This window comes from Monopterus albus, unplaced genomic scaffold, assembly GCF_001952655.1.
Source record: "Monopterus albus unplaced genomic scaffold, M_albus_1.0 scaffold83.1, whole genome shotgun sequence".
Lineage (NCBI taxonomy): Eukaryota > Metazoa > Chordata > Actinopteri > Synbranchiformes > Synbranchidae > Monopterus > Monopterus albus.
Window position 1 is genome coordinate 1252827 of NW_018127963.1, and position 20398 is coordinate 1273224.

The following is a 20398-nucleotide window of genomic DNA, read 5'->3' on the forward strand; positions in this document are numbered from 1 at the left end:
TGACCTGATCGAATCCAACAATGATGCTATGTCAATAAGGCCATTTTCATGTAATTTTCCTTGCAGCCCAACAGAGGATGTTCTTAAAATTCACCATCAGCTTGACCAGTTACTATCTTACTTTACTGAGAGGTAGAGGACATGTAAGATTATGTTTGCAAGGACAAAGTGCAGGATAGTAGCGCACAAAGTTGCGCTGATTGGCCAATAATGACACACCAGAGCAGTGCCATGGTGCCGCCTCTGCAAAAAAGCAGATACCTACTCAAGTACAAAAAACCACATCTGAGGACTCACCTGCAATCTCGCTATCTAAGTGAGGCACTGGAGTAACATTACCACAGATGAGTGGAGCAGCGTCCCTTCTACAGCCTCACCTGACTGTCCTAATCCTACAGTTTACTTGCCCTGAAGAAGACCGGTGGGTCAAAACAATGGTCACATGTTCTACATACATCCTGTAAGTTTCCAGTGTGTGGTAATTTTTTCCATTCTTCTACCCCTGCAGCATAGATCATAATCACATGAGAGCCATATTTGTTGCCATGCGACAATCAGGGTGGGAAGTTTATGAAAGGGATCGTGTCTTACTGCTATTACAGGTTCTAAGCTGTATAAACATAGGGAATCTGGCAAAACGTTATCATTTCACCGCTCTGAATGATCAACAACTAAGAAAACAGTGGATAGTGAAAATTCAGAAGGACATCAGGCCACATTTTGAAGGTAAAATAACATATTTGATAACCATTTAGTTAATGTCACCATTAAACAAAAGCTAACATTAGCATTCAACCACGTCCAAGCTACCATTACACTCTGAAAATGTTAGTGTTACAATAGGAAAGGTGTAAAGTCATTCTAAAATATCAGTGCACATCTTGCACACGTTTATTTAGGTATGCAAGTAAAACACAGAATGTAATCAAGCTCTTAATGTAATGTCAACTGTCTTGGTGTCTCTTCACCCAGCCTCAGAATTGTGCTGGTTAAGTCAGTAATGTTATAGGACATTATACTCACTGGAATACATATTTTTGCATAATGTTCATACAGATCACATCCAGCACAAAAGTTTGTTCAAAAGACTTTAGCAGTGTGTTTGATGGGGCGTGAAGAGACTGGCAAAAGATACCTGCTTCCAGGAAGTGGGCCCCAGCATTTTCCATAGACCAAACAATCTTAAGTGAGGAAATCTATTACAAGAGTGTGGCAAGTGAATATATATATATATATAAAAAATTTAGATGCCCGTTAGCCCAGTTTTCAACTAGATTAAAAGTTAGCAGAGGGCCACATGCTAAACTTTTTTCCAATGCCATGTCTGTCGAGATTTGGCGTACAGTTTCCCACCTCAGTTGTCATGTGACAACAAATATGGCCACAATGTGAATACAGTCTATGTCATTCATATTAATTAGAACAAAATTTGTGGTAGTTCAAAGCTCAGACTCCCATATTTGATAAGTTTGGACATTGAGTCTCTACTCCTGAGGGCTGGAGGATGGAGCATGCTCAATGTGCAACTGGAACAGGAGTGTCCTTGTTGACAGAAAAATCAGAATGAGCGGATGATGCCGACTGTCCGGGCAAAATGGTAGCTGTCTATTAATTACAGCTAGATGGGCGGGTACTCGCATCTCCAAAAACATTGGAGCAAATATCTAAATTGGCATTACTTGGATAGACTGACCACATATTCAAAATCTAAATGGCTACTTTCTCACATGAAAAAATATCAAAACGTAATAAAGTGACAATACCCACTACCTCTCGCTGTGACCGTCGTATATCTGAATGGAGCTGTGAAAAACAGTAATAAGAGCTTCCACCAGACATGACTTCTGAACAAAATGCACCCTATAACCAAAACAAAGTGTTAAACTGCAGATGGCAAGAACCCATCCCACACATCTCTGGAAGAAAAGCAGAAAACATTCAAATGGGGAAAAACTGGCCTGTCCCAAGGTTTGACAGGAACAGCTTTCTCTTGTGCCTAACTATGAAACAGCTAAAAGCTGATTATCCTCTGCCATTATGCCCTTTCACATACACTTTACATTAACAAAATAAATTGCCTTAAGTGTCCCAGTAAAGGCAACAGCTTTTACCATTCGCACAGGAAACGCTTTAACATTATTTTAATGCAATGTGACCACACATCACCACCACCAATACAAATTCCTCTGCAAGTACCCTGATGCTATAAATCAGATGCATCATACTTGATGCAACTACATCCTCAACTGCACACATCCACAATGGAAATTTAAGGCTTTTGTTCACATCATATGCCATTCTGGATCTTTACTACAGAGTGGGCAAACAAAAGTAAAAGGAAGGCAGATTCAGTCATGACTGAGTCACTTTGAAAGATCTATTATCTGTCATTATGAGGCAGTGCTGTTACTCTCTCATCTTCCAGCTTCTTATCTTTGACCCTCATATCTACAGTATATGGGTGTCACACGTTCTCCCTGTGCTCGAGCCTGTGACAGCAGTAGCAGCAGCATGATCTTAAAAAGAGGGAAGATGTGTGTTCATGTAGAGTATATTAATGTTTAAAGATGTGGTGGAGGGTTGGTGGTTAGTCACAGGTATATTTGAGGGGTGGGGGTTTGGAAATGGTTGGTTGTAACAGGCTAAGACTCAACTAGCTGCAGCTTTAGTGAAGAGACAAGCCAAATTCCCAAACCCTATCTTTAATCATGTGTGCTGGGTCTTAATACTCCAATCAAGCAGTGTAAAGGTACTAAACTGGATAAGAAAAAATAACCAGACAGGCAAGCAGGCAGGAGCAGAGTGGCACACCTGCTCTCACCTTGGAAAATGTGACTGAGTTCTCAACCCATCAGGAGGTGACTGCTTCACCACTTCACCCAGAAGAAGCAAGGGTTGGTTTGAAAGTATGGCTCTAAAGTGATATCTTGTCCAAGTAGTTGAGTGCAGGTAAGCATTACATGGACATAATAGAAAATCCGCTACATAGAACCTGAAACTGAGAAACAGTCTGTGAATTTAATTTTAAGATATTTCTGAAGTTGCAGCTATATTGTAAGAGCTAAGTCAAGGTTCACTCTTAAGGGGCCACACTGTGACGACCCACTGGAAGCAAAAAATAAAAATAAAGGTGCACTTTCACCAGAAAGTTCCAGGTACTGTTTGTTCCCAGGAACTAAAGCCCAAAAACATTCCCTGGTGTAAAAGTCCCTGGAGTGCAATGCGATATGGATTTTTCATAGCCCCGGGAATATTAAATAATTTATGCCACGTTTCCACTATTGGAACCTAACAAGTGGTATACCCCGTATGTCCCTTAACCCTCACCAAGCACAGCCTCCCAGGTTGACGCAGACCGTCCTTTGTTTTTCCAGCAGTCAGCTGTGTGTTTACACACAGTGCTTGTAATGCTAATGCTTGAGGTGTGAAGATGCAGACTTTTAGTACCTGCATGCAGGTACCCCACCCCCTCCCCCTCACATGGTCCTGGTAATTGATTTTAGTACAACCTCCTGGGGCGTCCTGAAATTTAGCTCCCAGGACAAACCTCCAAAGTGGGTCCAGTGTAGTGGAAACATATGCAGAACCTGTGACAAGCGTAACTCGGTGGAAGGTTTCAATAGGTTCCTGCAATGAAAAACCCCTTTAATCAGCTGATGTGAAAGTGTGACCATCTGCAGCAGGGTGTTAAGAATGTCACGTGTAAAATGGTATTTGACTGGTGTGGGATGCCCAGTACTGCAGGCTGATAGTTCTCAGATCTTCAGAAAGTACTGCTCACCGATGAGAGAGTTTTTTGGAAGATAAAACTATGGTCCAGAGCTAAATTTAGACCATAGTTCCTTCAGTGGAAACACAGGTAGAGGAACTACGTTCCGCAAAAGGTTCCTGTTGCCCAGGGAAAGGTATCTTTGGTGGAAACTGGGCTAAACTGTGTACCCTTGCCTCCTTCACTTTTCACTCAAAGTTAATAAATAAGCACCCTATAATTCTACTAACAATTTATGCGACATGATGCCCAAATCAGCATATCTGTATCTGGAATTCTAAAGAGAAACAACATGTGACAAACTGTAACATGATCTTCTCCCCCAACACACATTAATCCACACCTGGTAAAGACTAAAGTTCTTTTTTCAGTTGTGCATGTGAATTTTTTTTTAACCCCTCATCACTTGTCACTCTTTGCACTGCCTGCTATCCCATAGTGCTTTGGGAGACAATTCACTCTTGTGATAGTAAATGAATAAAGGGCAAGCATCACATCCCACTGCATCATTGGGTTTTCACTCCAACAGTAACCACTCCAAATTCACAGCTTCTGTGACTTTGAGCACATGTAAGATGCACACCACTGAGTTGTTGACTGGTGTATTAGTTTGGCAGCAACTATACAATACAACTTTTATATCCAGCAGTGTAAATTTTTTTTAAGTGAAAAAGAGTAAGGTTTTATTTGATTAAGTTAAGTTAAAGAACCAGCGGTGGCGACAAGATGTTGCCAGGGAGAAGCAGAGGGCACAGTCCCTGACAACATAACAGCCTTTTTGCTGTTGTGTTTACCTGTGCCACAATTACGGTAGCTACACAAATCGCCCTTAGTTAAATTTGCCCTTGCGGGGGTAAGGTGAAATGTCAACCAAAGCTAGAAAGTGAAAACAAAGGTAGGCTTAGTTAGGATTCTCATGGGACCATGTATTATGGAGTTGGCTTCTTTTAAGCTTGGATAGCAGCCGAAAACCAAAAATTCTTTTTTTTGCTCTTAACTGAGAGAATCACTTTTCCACAGCAGCAGTGACACAACTGAATGTCTCGTCTGACAACTAACAATTCTGCAGACACTAAACATGAATGTTTGACCAGTGGACTGAGAGCCCTCATCACTGATGAATTACATGCCCTGGTCTGAGTTTCTGTTACCATGGAAACTTGAGATTTAGGGGAACTGAGATGATGTGTGCTTTCCCAGTCATAAAACACCTACCTGCACAGAATAGTGCATTTTGAGTGGCTGAGTTGCCATACAATGTCGATAACTACACCACTTGTTTTGCTTCCCTTTCTGAAAAATGTTCCAACAGGACTACCGCTCTTATTTATTTATTTGGCCTTTTTGGCAATGCAGCAGTATGAAAGTGACACAGGGGGGTAAAATCAAGCACTTGTGAAATCTGGCAGCATTCATTAGAGCTGTTTGATTTGGAGGACGCCAACATCTGCAAAAAGTGGAACAGTGTAAAGCCACAATAAAGAATGTTTTCTCTACATCATGTCATATCTCGGTAACCACCAACCACACATCTTCTGCAATTATAAATCAATATTTGTTACCATGGTCCGAAAAAAATCCCCAGTATTTCATAATAGCTCTCTGCTGTCATAAAACTAGTTAGATGCATAATTTCCCTGCCTGGATAAACCGCTTGGTAAAGAAAGTGCCTAATTTCTGAACAAATGTCAAATTAAAATCACTTACTGAGTGTCTTGATTGTGGAAACATCATGTCAGTTCCTTGTTTGTTGCTCTCCTTCCCAAACACGATTAACTGTGTGCCCTGTGTTTATAAATTTTTCCTTGCGTTGGTCCTTTGTCCAAAGCTAGCCCAGCCTTAACCAGGAGCTGTCCAGCCTTAGCAGGATGACTAGCTAACGGCAGCTAACGAACCCCAAAATATTAAGCTGAATATAAGTGTCGTCAGCGAGGTACATGAGTCGGTGTCTTGTCTGGGCGATGCAAGGCCACTCAGCTTTACCTGTCCCAACCCTGTATTTACTGTGTCTGAGAAGAGGCAACCACCACCAGTGCCGCTTCCTCACTGGATATGCTAGCTAATTCTTCAAACGCTGTCAGTCAAAAATGATTCATCGCTGTTGCAAGCTTTCCGCCTTAACGCACCAGCGGCAGCGATGCCAGCTCAACGCACATAAATTAATAACGTTATGCACACAGTGGTGTCTGGGATGTAGCTAGCGAGTGTAATTTCTCTTCCTCCACCTTGTGCTGCCGCTTCGAAGCTTTCTGCTCGTTTTCCTCAGCCAGCTGCGACTACACTGATGAAAAAGTAGGAATGGAAAAACGGTCTAATTCTCAGAAATAACAAAATGTCTGCGGGTTCGTTAACTTGAATCCCGTTTCGTCCAACGGCAACAAACAAATCGCGCGAATGTTCCGGGAACACACCAAATCTCTGTTGTCGCTCACACGGCAAACCAACTTCAAATTGAAATGTTCCCAGGCTCTGAATGTTTATCCTTTTGGATTTGTCAGTGTTGGTGAGGCTAGAAAGTCAGTCCATTCCTGGAGCTGGTCGTTTGGCGCTGAGCTGAACGCCCCACACAGAAACACAGCGGATAGATAAGCGGTGCCGTGCAGATATACACGCCGCAGATCTGCCTCATCAAGCGGCTGATGTCTGAGCAGCTATCGCCCCTTGTGGACAGTCCGCCACACTGTCTCAGAAATGTGTGACTATCGGTGCACTAGGTCCGACTAATCCCAACATTAACATCAATATACAGTACACCACCCGAAGCCTTTTCACAGACTATGGCTGTAAAACACCAGTCAAAATGATTTTGAGAACCTTTGGACAAAACATGGTAAAACATCTTGTAGTTTGCCAACTATCTATATCAATCCTTCCATTCATTTATCCTTATCTGGCCTTTGCTAAATAAGAAATGCTATTCAGTATAATAACAATTATAATAATTGAAATATTACTTAAAAATACTGAGAACCCCACTCTAAATTGTGAGTATTTAAAGAGTCTTTAATCCATAGTTTCTTAAATATGAATGTATCCAGTGACAAAGAGACTGTAAATGGGGTTGCTCCTAGTGGGGATCAATAAATACATTTCATTCATTTAAAAGTTGAATTATAATTGTTGTACATTAAATTGCTGCTGTACATTATGGGCTAAAATCTTTTCTGCACTGCCTGATATGAAATTGTGGTAAAGAATACAAAATCCCTTTTTATTTAGATTTTTGTCAGTCACATTTGAAGAGATTTTGCATTAAACTATATCAGAAGCAGGTTTAAAAAACTAAACATGTAGTATGTGTATCATCATGAAATGTAAATTCTGAGGAAAATTACCAGAAAGGTTTATTTGGCTGAATTTATAGGCAATGTTCCTCCATATTAATGCATTTTTTTCTATTTACTACATGTTGCCTTGATGTTAAAGGCTATACTTTGCCGAAAGGAGAAATTCCCTTCAACAAAGTAGACCTATACATTTTTGTATGATGCACCTGCATGCTGCTAGTTTGGACCTCTGCGGGTTGCCTTGTGTTGCTTTGAAAAGTCATCACAATGCTCAGTGTCAGATCTTTAAAAAACTGGCAAATGCTGTTTTTTTAATTCGATCTAACATGACCCTCCTTTGTAATAATAATTAAGGTTTTGTTGTAATTCAAGTTGCTTTAGAGTTGAAATTCTTTCCATTAAATGTTAACCTCTGCAACCCGAGCACTGTTTTATGTCAGTGATTTCAGTTGATGTTCACATTTACTTTCAAGGAAGAAACAAAGAGTGTCTTGATCACAGACTGCAGTCACATGTTGTGGCAGGTAACTGAAGCATCTTGTACCTATAGGGTAAAGGATCATACTAGTATTTTTTTTTTTTCCATATTTAAAGCCAGTAACTATAAAGCATGTATTGTTTGGAGTACACCTGCCAGCTGACCTTTTTTGAAACATGCGGTTCTTTTATTTACAAACTAAACAACTTCCAAGTAATCTTTGGTATCCATAATTTCATAATGACAAAACAAACAAACAAAAAAAACTGTGGAGATATAAAAACATAGCCTAATGTGGCAGTATGAATATTTTAACTGTCAGATTATTTTACTGTAACTTCAATAACATAACTGAGATGCACACACTGTATTACCATCCAACACTAATGTGACAGAAATTATTCAGTTAATAATGCGGCTGTTGTGACTTACCTAAAACATACAGGTTTTAATACTGTATTGAAATGAGGGGAAACCAGCTGCAGATTGGACAGCAGAAAAATATAATAGTAATTCTTAAACATGCAAAATAGTAGCAGTAATGTATACAGTAAGATTTATGGTAACATAGGAAGTTATATATTCCTTTAATCACACAAAACATTTTCTCACTCCAAAGAAGAAGTACAACAACACAACAAGAGTGTAAGAGTATAGGAACATATTTTATTCCAATTTAAAACATTTAAAGGCGAAGGCTATGAAAGTCATTTTCATGTTCAAATCAATAACCATTAGGACCCTTTATGTTGCATGAATACAGTATCTCACCCTCCCATTCCCTCCCCAACCTGACAAACACATGCAATTAAAATGACATTTATCTTAAAAACAGCAGTTCATTAGTCTTAAATATAGCATAAAACTGTCCTTTTATGTTAACCACAACTGTCCTTTTATGTTAACCACATACTTGAGTGTTTATGTTTTAAAAACTGGACCATGGAATTCACAGGCCCTCTGATTTTTCACAACATTGGCACTTGTTAAGAGTCTGGCTTTACAAAGAAAGGGGATTGGCACACTCATTGTACATAATTTACATTTGGTATACTTAAAAAAAGAAAAAAAAATTAACAAAAATACATTACTTTCAATTTGTACACCACTACACAAAGTTTATTTAAACTCTTTAAAAAGTGTCATCTTAAGTGGTCCTAAACATACATGTTAAGGAGTGTCAACCTTACAAAAGAAAACAAAAAAGATGCAAAGATATATTTTAATATCACTGTATTTCCATCCCTCTGACCAGAATGGATCTCAAGCATAAGAAAAAGCCATCAAAAGTGTACACACACACACACACACACACACACACCTCAGAATACCAACAAGCACTTGAATGGACATCTAAGTTGCATGAATGCAGGTCCATTGCAGTGGTGCAATTTCATTGCCTCTGACCCGGGAAATTAAGAAAGGGGGGAGGGGTGCGGGGAGCAGAGAATATCATCATGTAAACACACAGCATATTCGTTCACTTACTTATTTTAACCACCAAAATATTAAAATTGCCATTTCAGTACCTTCACTTTGCAAGTGGTAAATGCATTAATACTGAGGCTTAACACAAGCTTCATTTGGCGAGAGAGAGAAAAATACAATGTAAAAGTCTAATAACATGAACACAGAGAATGGGGTCAAGTTATAACAAATGTTAGACTGTTGATATCCTTCCTGTTGCGACTGATTTTGCTTGGCACTGTGTTTTGTACTGGATTGTCACACAAAATTTCACCAACTTGTCTTCTATGCAGAATAAAGCATATACATACAGTATCAATCAGTGGAAATGTTTTTAAATAACTGACCCAAATCTGCCACCGGCTCTAATGACTGTTAGTGTAGTTACAGTATCTGACTTTTTGTGGGGCTGGTTCTGTGAACCACTGACCAGATAAGTTATGAAGTCTACATATTGTCAGCAAGTGAAGAATTGAAAAACATTTTTAAAAGAGTACGCATCATGCCAACAGTAGTCTCTGGAGTGGTCGCCTTCATTTTGTTTACCATCCTCACAGCAGGCCGTTCAAGTTTATTTGCTGGACAACAAATCATGTATATAGGAATGAAGCATAACAGACCACACACCTGCCCTTGAAGTGGCGAGCCTCAGTTCAGGGGAAGGGAGTGTGCCTCCTGAAAGCCAAGCAGAAAATTTTAAAAACACTAACAGACATCATCTATTATCCCAGCAGTGGAGCGAACTCAGCTCGAGTCAGTCAGTTTATTCATCCACATATCAAAATACTACTACAAATAATAATAATAATAATTGCGGCACCCACAAATTTAACTTGTTAGTGAGCTCATGTGAAGCGTCACCCTACATATGGGACAAACTAACAAAACACCTTTAAATGTTGGCTGAAGCACCAAAGATTAATCTTTTACCAATACAAGCTGAATAAACAAGATCAAAGCCAAAACAAACATGCTTTCTCAAAGTCTGACCCTTGAAACATTTCAAACGTTTCAACTCGCACAGTGGCACTTAGCTTAAATAAACACCTCCCTCTTTTATTGGGTGTTTCAGAATGCACAAAATCTACACATAATGGTTTAATGTACATATTAGCATGACAATTTCTAAATATATTCTCATAGCGTGCATCTACGCAGGTAGGTCACACTACTTTTATGTAGAAAAATCACCAAGAAATGTGAATTCTAAACCTTTTAGTAAACAATTTAAGATCAGTAAGAATGTATCTAATAAGTTAAATCCGACTGAGATACTATTTCAATGTGCTAGCACTCCTTTTGTTCTGACTCCAACATAGGCAATGCCAAAATCCACCACAGAATAACTTCCAATGAAGAGTCAACTCAAATATGTATAACCACATAGTGGAAATTATCATAGAGCCAAGAGGAAGAGCACAAAATTCATGAGATGAGGATGTTTAGGTGCAACAGCTAAGACATTCAAATGTGCTACTGCACCCCAGGAACCCCCACTTCTTTCCTCTTCCTCAGAAAGACAGAAAACAACAACAAAAAACAAACAAAAAAAAAATTCAGCCACCAGACTTTCCTCAGCAATGTCATGTAGGCATCTGCGGACTACTGCATTGCTCCTTCACTGAACGTGTAGCCATCGTCCTTAACAGGACATCGACACTCTTGATTCAGTCGCCCTCGTTAACTAAATGTGCTCTATGCAATTCATAGAGCTCTTGTATTTCTTCCAAAGCTGCTAATAGTAGCCCTTGTAATGAAAAAGTTATGAAAGCTTACCTGAATGAATTACAATGAGAAGACAAAAATAGCCATCAATCAACTTTCAGCTTAATGGAATATTGAAACAACTATCAGGCAAGAGACACGATATGGGACTGGTACCAATAGCCAACACGTATCCTGAAAAATTACAAAAAACACAAGCTTCCTTGAACAGTAAATAGTAAACCACTAAGTTTTTTTTTCATTTTCCTATTTGCATAAAGCACATACCTGACATGGAAACATTGCTTTCCCATTGTCAAGCGTTTAAAAACAGAACTGCAACAACTAAATATATGAAGTATCATTAGAAAGATAGAACACTTGTCCATAAAATAGTTTTGATATTTTACAGCAGTATAAAATCTCTTCCTGTGTCCTAGTCTGGAAAAACTAAAATTAGGGAAGAAGTCTCATTCACTGTATCAACAATACATAGATCTGGTTGATAAATTAGACAAACAAAAAAGGGGAAAAAACAACTATTTACTCTGCTGCCATTACAGTTTATCAAATGGTCCAAAAAATGGCAAAATAATGCAGATTTAGATGAATGACACTAACTTGTGACTGAAGCCAGCTGGCGTAGCAAAAGCCCCCCACCCCCCAAACTACTGCACTCTACTAATGTGGTACTGTCATTCACACATTGTTCACACATTGTACACAGAGAGATTATCCTCGCCATCACAGTACTGACACATGTGATCCAGGCAACTGTTAAACAGAAAAGAAATGCCACACAAAGCCAGTTGTTATTCCATCAATATCTGAATGAGCCAACATTAGAAAAAATACAATTTTGGTAATACCAGTTCCCAAATGTTTTGTTTGTACTTCAACCACTTAAGCAATGAACAAGACACTGGCAATGTAATTATATTTACAGAGCAAAAGTGGTTTGAAATTAGCAATGATGCACAATAACAGCAGAGCTGATGCACAGTATGCAACTATCAATTATTGGTGTCACTTAATTGTTTGTTTCTTAATGTATGGATGTTGTATATGGATCATACTGCAACTCTTTCTGGAGGGTTGCAATCCTTTGACTAGTCACCCTCAACTTGCTTTTAACTGAAGAACAATAGCAGTAATAATGGAGCCATGAAGTTAACAATGAAAACTATTTAAAGTCCAGAGAGTAGTCATCTCTGTTTAGCCGCCACTCTGTGTGCGAAGCATAAAAAAATTATTTACATTCAACAGAGATCCTGTGCTGTGATCTGGGGCAGGGTTTAAAAAACAAAAAAACAAAAACAAACAACAACAACAACAAAAAATTTAAGACCCAGGGGAACTAAGTACCTCACCGCATCCCAGCACTGCCTAATAATATAATCCTATCATCATAATTAGTTACCCGATGCAGATGAGCCAAGTCCAGAGTCTGCAGCCTGACCTCCTGCCCTCCTGCTGTAGTGTATAACATGCATGGGGTAAATATGAAGAAGGGAGAAAGCCCTTTGTCCATAAAAGCTTACTGTACCCAGAGAAGGCTCTTTACCCACCTTGTACACACAAGCACTGGTGATAATGTTGTGTAAAAAGAAAGAACAATTATCAATCATGCCAAGGGCCAAAGAGGACCAAGAAGACCCCTGGAGCAGATCAAAACTCCACAGCAAAAGGGGACAAATGAAGGGAGTGTTATATTTGTGTGTGTTTGTGCAAGAGGAGCAAATTAATAGAACCACAAAACAGATATAAAAAAATTTAAAAAAACATAGGCAAATCAACAACTGGAGAAACTAGGTGGGCAAAGGGGCCAACATGATCTGGTAAAGTATAAAGCAAAGCTCATGTCTTTGAGAGCAAATGTGTTTCATGCAGATGTGGGGGGTGGGGGGCGGAGGTCTCTTGCTTGCTTGCTCTCTCTCCCTCTCTCTTTTTCCATCTCTCCTTCACACCAGGTTGTATTCTTTGAGGTTGAGCTGCAGGATGGTGTCTTTGACGGCTGCAAAGACGAAGCGGATATTCTCTGTATCGGTGGCGCATGTGAAATGGGAGTAGATTATCTTGTCACTGTCAGGGTTCAAGTCCACAAACATCTTCAAGATGAACTCCCGTCCTGCCTGGGCATCCCGCTGGGGACCTGAGAAAACAACATACAATTTTTTGGGGGCTTTTACTGGAACTCGTTTTAGTGTCACTGAGCCTTTATTGATCTTTTATGTCATTTTATGTCCATTATAGAGGTGGCTGATTAGAGGGGCGAGTAGGCATTGCTTTATTTTACAGGATAAGACAAAAATATCAAGAACTGCTGTGTTCAGTCACTGCAAGATGGATGTCAGTTTGGATTGTAGTACAACATTATAACCACAGGGTGTCACTCTACAAACACAAATAAGAGCTAAAACATTCTGCCTACACAAAGTCATCCAGAGTGAAAGAAACCCTTGTGTGCAGATGCTGATACCGACACTGAGTATAGAGCCACTTTCACTGTTATGATAGAAACCAGCCAATTTGATCTTCATAGGGTCTTTAAAAAAAAGAAAACGACAGAGCTTGACCAAAGGCTTAACCTCTTGCCTAAATGGTTAATGAATTTTACAATACATAACCAGTCAGGACAGGCAGACTACATGAAATTTATAATAACACAGAGGTAAAAAAGGTTAGTCAAATCACCATCAAACTCTGGGAAGTAGTCAACCAGGTGAGAATACATAATCTTCTCCTCCAGTAGGTCCTTCTTGTTTAGAAAGAGGATGACAGAGGAGTTTTGGAACCAGGGATATGTGATAATGGTCCTGAAGAGAGCTTTACTCTCCTCCATACGATTCTGATATAAGCCAGGAATAAAGAGAAAACACAAGAAAAGAAATACAAGGTTAGGATGCATTCAGAAAACTCAACTATCAAAGTCTGCTTGAGTGACTCTTCACTGTGAATGAAATTTTGAACCAGAGTTTTTATATCTCAACACTAAGGAGTCTTATGTGTGTGTCTGCCAGAGCCATTACTGGTGCCAAGTCTATGAATGTGAAAATGCACAGGCCTCACCTTGACTTTTACTGATATCTGTATCTGATGAAACATCAAAGACCTAGCTGAATAAAGGTATGGCAATAACAAAGCCAACAGTAATTTTCAATAAAACTTCTCTTTTGTTGCCTTCTGTTTTGGGTAGAGGGCAGTAGGGTCTGTCAACTGGTTCCATACTAGGAGCACCATTTATTTACCCAATTCTGCAATAACATGACACCAAAAATATGCTACTTTCACTGGTATGGTATGGTTAACTGCTATTATAATTTAGTGGTGATATATATACACAGCACAACAAAAGTAATTAATAGGTCATATTCAGAGGCTGTTTTACATCTGTTAGACAAATAGTTTTGCAGCTGGAGGGCACTGTGGTATAGCTGTTTATTACAGTAACAGATGAGAAATAGTCAGGAAACTCTCAAGACTGTCAAACAACTACTAGTACCTACAGCAGACATCAGCATTTACTGAAGTTGTTTTTCTGGACACCTGGTGAATGTAAATCCATGCTCCTTTTAGTTCAGTTTTTGGTCTACATCTGATAGAATCAGCCGATTATGTAGCTGCTAAACAGTGGATCAGCACCACAAGGTTAGCTACCAACATCAGCTAGTTGCTAACTTTGTCTGCTACTTGATGCTGAGCCGGTAGTGTACAGTGGAGTTGTCTGAGCTTCTCTGCTGGTGAACAACTGTCTGCTGTTGCTGGCAATGAGGCTGACAAGAGCAGTAGGAGAGAATCAAAACAGTACAGTTAAGGTTGCGGGCCATGAAACCAAAACGATGAGCTGGATAAAGAGAAAATGCTCTGCAGAAACTGAATGGAATGGTTTGGTGATAACTCTGTGGGTTCATCACTGTAAGCCACACCTTTCACATGACACTTTGTCATGTGAACCACTGTGTACACATAAGTGTGGATGGGTGTAGGTTTAATGGTGTGTGCGTGTCTGTGTGTGTGTGTGTGTGTGTGTGTGTGTGTGTGTGTGTGTGTGTTCAGGTACACCATTTCATTGTCAAAATTTAAATGTTTAAATATCTCATACCAAAATACAGCTAGAATTTAAGTCTTGGTGTGAATGTGACAAAATGTTGTGCATACTCAACAATTCAGAAACTACAACTCCTGTCGCAACCGAAATAACCTTGGAAATCAACTGGACTTGGATATTGGATAGATATCCAAGTCCCGGTGATTTCCAAGGTTATTTCGGTTTCGGTTGCGGTTTACTATGACCTGGATGACTGAGAATCTGCACAGATACAACTCCTGTCTGTCTCACCTCGTTGTCCGACTCCACTAGAACCTGATCGTACTCGCTAAGTGCCACCAGAAACATGATGGAGGTGACGTTCTCAAAGCAGTGGATCCACTTCCTCCTCTCAGACCTCTGACCCCCCACATCCACCATCCTGTTTGGAACATAATAGGATGAAATGAAGAACAGAGAGAAGAAGTTAGGCTGCTGCTAAATCTATCACTCAAGAGTCTTATGATCTTCACTGTTTAGTAATTAAAAGATACGCATGCATCCCAATCTTTATCTCAAAGATTTAACAAATGTTAAATGTTTAGAACGACAGGAGAATCAAACTTGAACCACAGTTCATCATGTCCACATCCCAAATCAAATAGTTCATTACAGTACATGTATTAGATTGGGATTTATTTGAAATCTTGTTACACAGCCACCACAGAGGAAACCCTAAAGTCATTCAAGTAAGGACAATCAAGAATTTGGGTCACTTCAGGTCTGGAATATAACTTTCAAAAAGAGTATTTATCAGTGCAATGAGGCACTCACCTTGCAAAATGTCACCTAATTTATTTCATTTACACTAAGCTTTGTATCCAGTGGTGGCCAACATGTTTCGAGGTCAGTATTATCTGATCGTTTGTACAGAAGACCACTTCAAACATCTAGTGTAGTTCAAGCACATCACCCCTTTTACACAGAGTTTAAAAAGAAGAGACATGAACTGAAAATCCGCAGCGTGAATCACAGAGAGGAAAGAGCAAACGTTCCCTAAGGTAAACCAAAATAACTACAAGGAAGTGTATGTGTATGCACAAACAATGCCATCCTTCTCTCCCTTTTCTGCAAAGCCGATGCAGTACATGCAGGAAATAGAAAGTGAGTGTTTCCTTGTTTAGGTGTTAAACGTGAGAGATACAGTCAGGGAAAAAATTATTTGAACCCCAGCTGATTTTGTAAGTTTGCCCACTAACAAAGAAATGATCAGTCTACAATTTCAATGGTAGGTTTATGTGAACAGTGAGAGCTCCATGCAAGATCTCATCTCATGAGAAAAATGCATTACAAAAAAAGTTATACATTAATTTTCATGAATGAAATAAGTACTTGATCATCCCCTATCAGTCAGCAAGATCTCTGGCTCCCAGGCGCATTTTATACAGGTAACACTGGGAGCCCTCTCAGCTCATTATCTGTATAAAAGAGACCTGTCCACAGAAGCAATCAATCAATCCCGATTCCAAACTCTTCACCATGGCCAAGACCAAAGAGCTTTCCAAGGATGTCAGGGACAAGATTGTGGACCTACACAAGGCTGGAATGGGCTACAAGACCATCGCCAAGCAGCTGGGTGAGAAGGTGACAACAGTTGGTGCGATTATTCGCAAATGGAAGAAACATAAATTAACTGCCAATCTCAACCTCCTTCCCTCAGTCAGGGCATTGAAAATGGGTCGTGGTTGGGTATTCCAGCATGACAATGATCCAAAACACACGGCCAAGGCAACAAAGGATTGGCTCAAGAAGAAGCATATTAAGGTCATGGAGTGGCCTCGTCAGTCTCCAGACCTTAATCCCATAGAAAATCTGTGGAGGGAGCTGAAGGTTCGAGTTGCCAAACATCAGCCATGAAACATTAATGACTTGGAGAGGATCTGCAAAGAGGAGTGGGTCAAAATCCCCCCTGAGATGTGTGCAAACCTTGTGGCCAACTACAAGAAACGTCTGACCTCTGTGATTGCCAACAAAGGTTTTGCCACCAAGTACTAAAGCACGTTTTGCAAAGGGATCAAATACTTGCAAATTACTTTATAACTTTTTTTGTAATGCATTAAACTGGATTTTTTTGTTATTGTTGTGTCTCTCACTGTTCACATAAACCTACCATTGACATTGTAGACTGATCATTTCTTTGTTAGTGGGCAAACTTACAAAATCAGCAGGGGTTCAAATAATTTTTTCCCTGACTGTACATGAGGAGCAACCAATAGTGGCTGGATGAGGACAAAGGGATTGGGTTTAAGGAAAAAAGATGAGGAAAATATTAAACATTAAGAACAGGGAAATAAGGGAAGACATTAAAGAGTGTAAAATTCTAAACAAGGGGCTCTAAGACATGACACACAGTATGTTTTTATTCTGGGATAGGAGACCTGGACCAACTCGATAATGTAGTTTCTATTGTCTACATTCTTATTTGAATGAGTTGTCTTCCAAATCACCAAACCAAGAAAATAAATTAATGAAATTAAAGTAAGGACCCAATGTTGCCAGATAATAGAGGTGGCACAGAAAGGGCAAAAATCAGATATTTTAATCTGTCCATTCAAACCAACTAAGCTGGAACAGGAAATAAAAATCCATGTGATGATTTAAACTCATATAACTGATGAATACAGGTCCTGTTTACGTCTCAACTCCACAGATAAGTTGACCAAATACCCAATATCATTTGACAGCTCCACTGTGCAATTTTGATCACACATCACAAAGGTGAACTCAGTCTGCCAGGGAGGACATTGATAAATGAAGTTCTCCAGAAGACCCAGCCTAAAATAAAACGCTTTCACTACCTCCTATTTTTCCCCTCTAGCAAGGATGAATGACCTACTTAATACAATAAGCTCTCCTATGTTGGGTAAGCAAAGTGAAAAGACATTTTTTGTGACTTCAAAAGCCAATTAAAAGAGACGGAAGCAAGTCGAATGGAGATGTTTGTCTATGAAAGACTTCCTTGTTGGAGCCATTGCCCTGTCAGCTGCAAGCAGAAGCAGTACAGTGCCACATATGCTTGTCACTATCCACATACTGGGCTGGGGGACTTCTCATCCTGCAACAATACGACAACAAAGTCATAAATTATTAAATCAAAAAACCTCAGTAATCATGCTCTTCCTCCAATAAAGCCTCAGACATCACATTCATTTCCACTACATATTTGTATTTTTGGTTTCTTAACACAAAATTGATGTCACTGAGAGCATGCAGTTATTCACCATCAGCAGCACAGCCAAGTAGAGTAGAGCTTAGCTACAGCAGGGCTGCTGGGAACCTCTTCAGCACAACCTCATTGCAAGCAGAGTTATTTCTAGCCTTGCCAAGCGTAGGAAGGGGCTGACATGACGGCTTCCTATCGATTTGCACTCTTCTAAATCACTCTTGTTCTCTGCATCTATCTCCATTTCTTCATCTTCTCTCTTTTTGCAAGAAAAGGAGGTGGGCAAGCTGCTCTCTGTATTGCTGGCAGGTCCTAAGACTGTCTCTGTGCCAAGTCCTGGAGGCCTTATCTTTGGGTTAAACAGAAAAACCATAAAGGACTATAATGCCTTCTTAACAGCACAGCTTGGGAATCTTTATGAAGCATCAATATACAGTGACTCATTATCTACTCATTATCTAAGCCTGCTTTTAATCATACCAAATTACAGACAGCGGTAAAGTGGTAATATAGATGCATATACGAGCTGACGTTGCAGCTAACATCTACTTTCATTATGAGTTAATCTGCCAATTGCTTGTTTTGTCCAAGTAGCAATTTTAAACCCAAAGAAAATCAGTCTATCACAAAAGACAAAAAAAACAAACAAACAAAAAAAATATTCTGATACAGAAAAAGTACCCAGGTTACGTTGGCTTGAATATAATTTTGCTTAAATTCTTTTAAAACTTATAAAATCAAAATGTTCATACTATTTATGGCTTGCATTTTCTTTGCAATAGAAGAGGCAGAGAAACCTACTTTTTTGTTTAGTAGTTTTTAATATAGATGGAAGAGCAATTTCATCTCTTTGATAACCTCATTGTTTACTGTCCACTGTCTTCACATGCATCAGAGCTGTATTAAATTATTGCTAATGCAAACAGACCATCCTACTGCTTCAGCTTCACATGAAAAGCATGTGGCTGGCAAAAATAGGATATCTTTTATTTTGAAGAAGCCGCAGCAAATACACTATATTTGTCAGAGGATAGTACTTACCCCAACTGTAAGCAAGCCCAACTTCAAATATGTATCTACAACAATAAAATTGTCATTTTCTGCTTTTATTATTAGAAGAAAAGCTACCGGCAACAGGTTGCACACCTCCAACTTCTTAGCAAGCATTGCAACTTTGAACTACCACCAGAATAGTTGGCGAATTGTTTCAGGTTTAATAAAACCTACTACAAAACTAGACAACAGTGCCTCTGTCAAGGCAGTTCACTGTCCCCCATAATGTTATGACACCTAAAAGCAACATTCCCATGGTAGTTTGACCCTTATAATATGACCCAACACTTGGAATCACATGGATATTAGTTTGAATGTTATTAAAGAAAAACAGTATTTCAGTAAAGGCAGTTCTTTTCAGATCCCAGCTCTATACTTTTTAAAGATGTGTGAAGTCTGTTGATATCATCCTGAATCAGCAGAGTTTCAGCTAGAATTTGATTGTTGCGAGTCTGTAGCATTATTTGTTGCCTAACAATAGTGTGGTTTCCGTGAGCCCTATAAAATGAAACATTCTGGATCACCACATGTGAAACATTACTTGGATCTAGATCATACTTTGGTGTGTGGTAGATCCTATATGAACAATATCTTGCTTTTTTCTGTATGGAATTAAAAGCAAAAACACTGCAATTGGCCCTATAATGGTGAAGAATCCATTAAAAAAACTCCTGCTCTGGATGATAGTCCAGATCAGCACCAAAATCTAATTGATCCATGTGCCATATCCTACCTCTCCAAAAGAATTCATCCAAATCCATTCATTACTTTTTTGAGTTTTGCTGTGAACAATCCAAGAAACCCTGGTAAAAACATGGCTTTGGAGGAAGTAATTACAAATTGAATGTGAGGTAATTAACAGAATGAATTCAGACATCGGGTTTAAACACAAAATGGGAACATAAAACAGTGCAGTAGGTGACATATAAACGTGCTGAATCAGATTTCAGAGGCCCTTTATTATTTTAAAATGAAAACAAAACTAGTAGGGCACAAAACTGGGGTTAGTAAAAATTGTGTAGCTCTTCTTCTACCTGAAAATGATGCTTTGCAAGTCGAAAGGGTATTCTATGATACCAGTGGTTGGGATTCGAACCCTAAGCACATCTTGTTGGGTTGGTAGATAGGACGGTTCAGCCAATACGGTCCAGATCACTTAGATAGCTAGAGACAGGACGGACAACAAAAGACAGAGAGGGAGGAAAGAAAAGTGAAGCACACACCCCCTCCAAAAGCAAGTGAATCAGTCCAGAGACAACCAAGAATAAACATTCCCAAGAGTTATGAGGGAATTAGGTGACATATCAGACAATCACCCCACCAAATTTTATTATAGAAATCTAGGTTCATCCTTGATGGCAACTCCTAAAGACAAATCAATCCTCAACTC

At 39.3% G+C, this 20398-nt stretch overlaps 2 protein-coding genes across 3 annotated transcripts in view; both read right to left on the reverse strand.

Annotated features, from left to right (window-relative positions):
- Positions 1 to 6469, reverse strand: part of tle5 (TLE family member 5, transcriptional modulator) — a 51991-nt gene extending 45522 nt beyond the window's left edge. Inside the window, exon 1 of one of the 2 annotated variants that reach the window (XM_020607020.1) lies at positions 5477 to 6469. In XM_020607020.1, coding sequence (XP_020462676.1) covers positions 5477 to 5503 — 27 coding nt within the window. In that variant the 5' untranslated portion in view covers positions 5504 to 6469. The remainder of the gene's footprint in view (positions 1 to 5476) is intronic. The other variant, XM_020607018.1, reaches the window with a different exon arrangement.
- Positions 6470 to 8226: 1757 nt separating this feature from the next.
- The window catches only part of LOC109964012 (guanine nucleotide-binding protein subunit alpha-11), a 39892-nt gene continuing 27720 nt past the window's right edge, over positions 8227 to 20398 (reverse strand). Inside the window, exons 5-7 of the mRNA XM_020607012.1 lie at positions 15045 to 15174; positions 13400 to 13553; positions 8227 to 12857 (exon numbers count right to left, since the gene is read on the reverse strand). Of these exons, the coding sequence (XP_020462668.1) occupies positions 12667 to 12857; positions 13400 to 13553; positions 15045 to 15174 (475 nt within the window). The 3' untranslated portion in view covers positions 8227 to 12666. The remainder of the gene's footprint in view (positions 12858 to 13399; positions 13554 to 15044; positions 15175 to 20398) is intronic.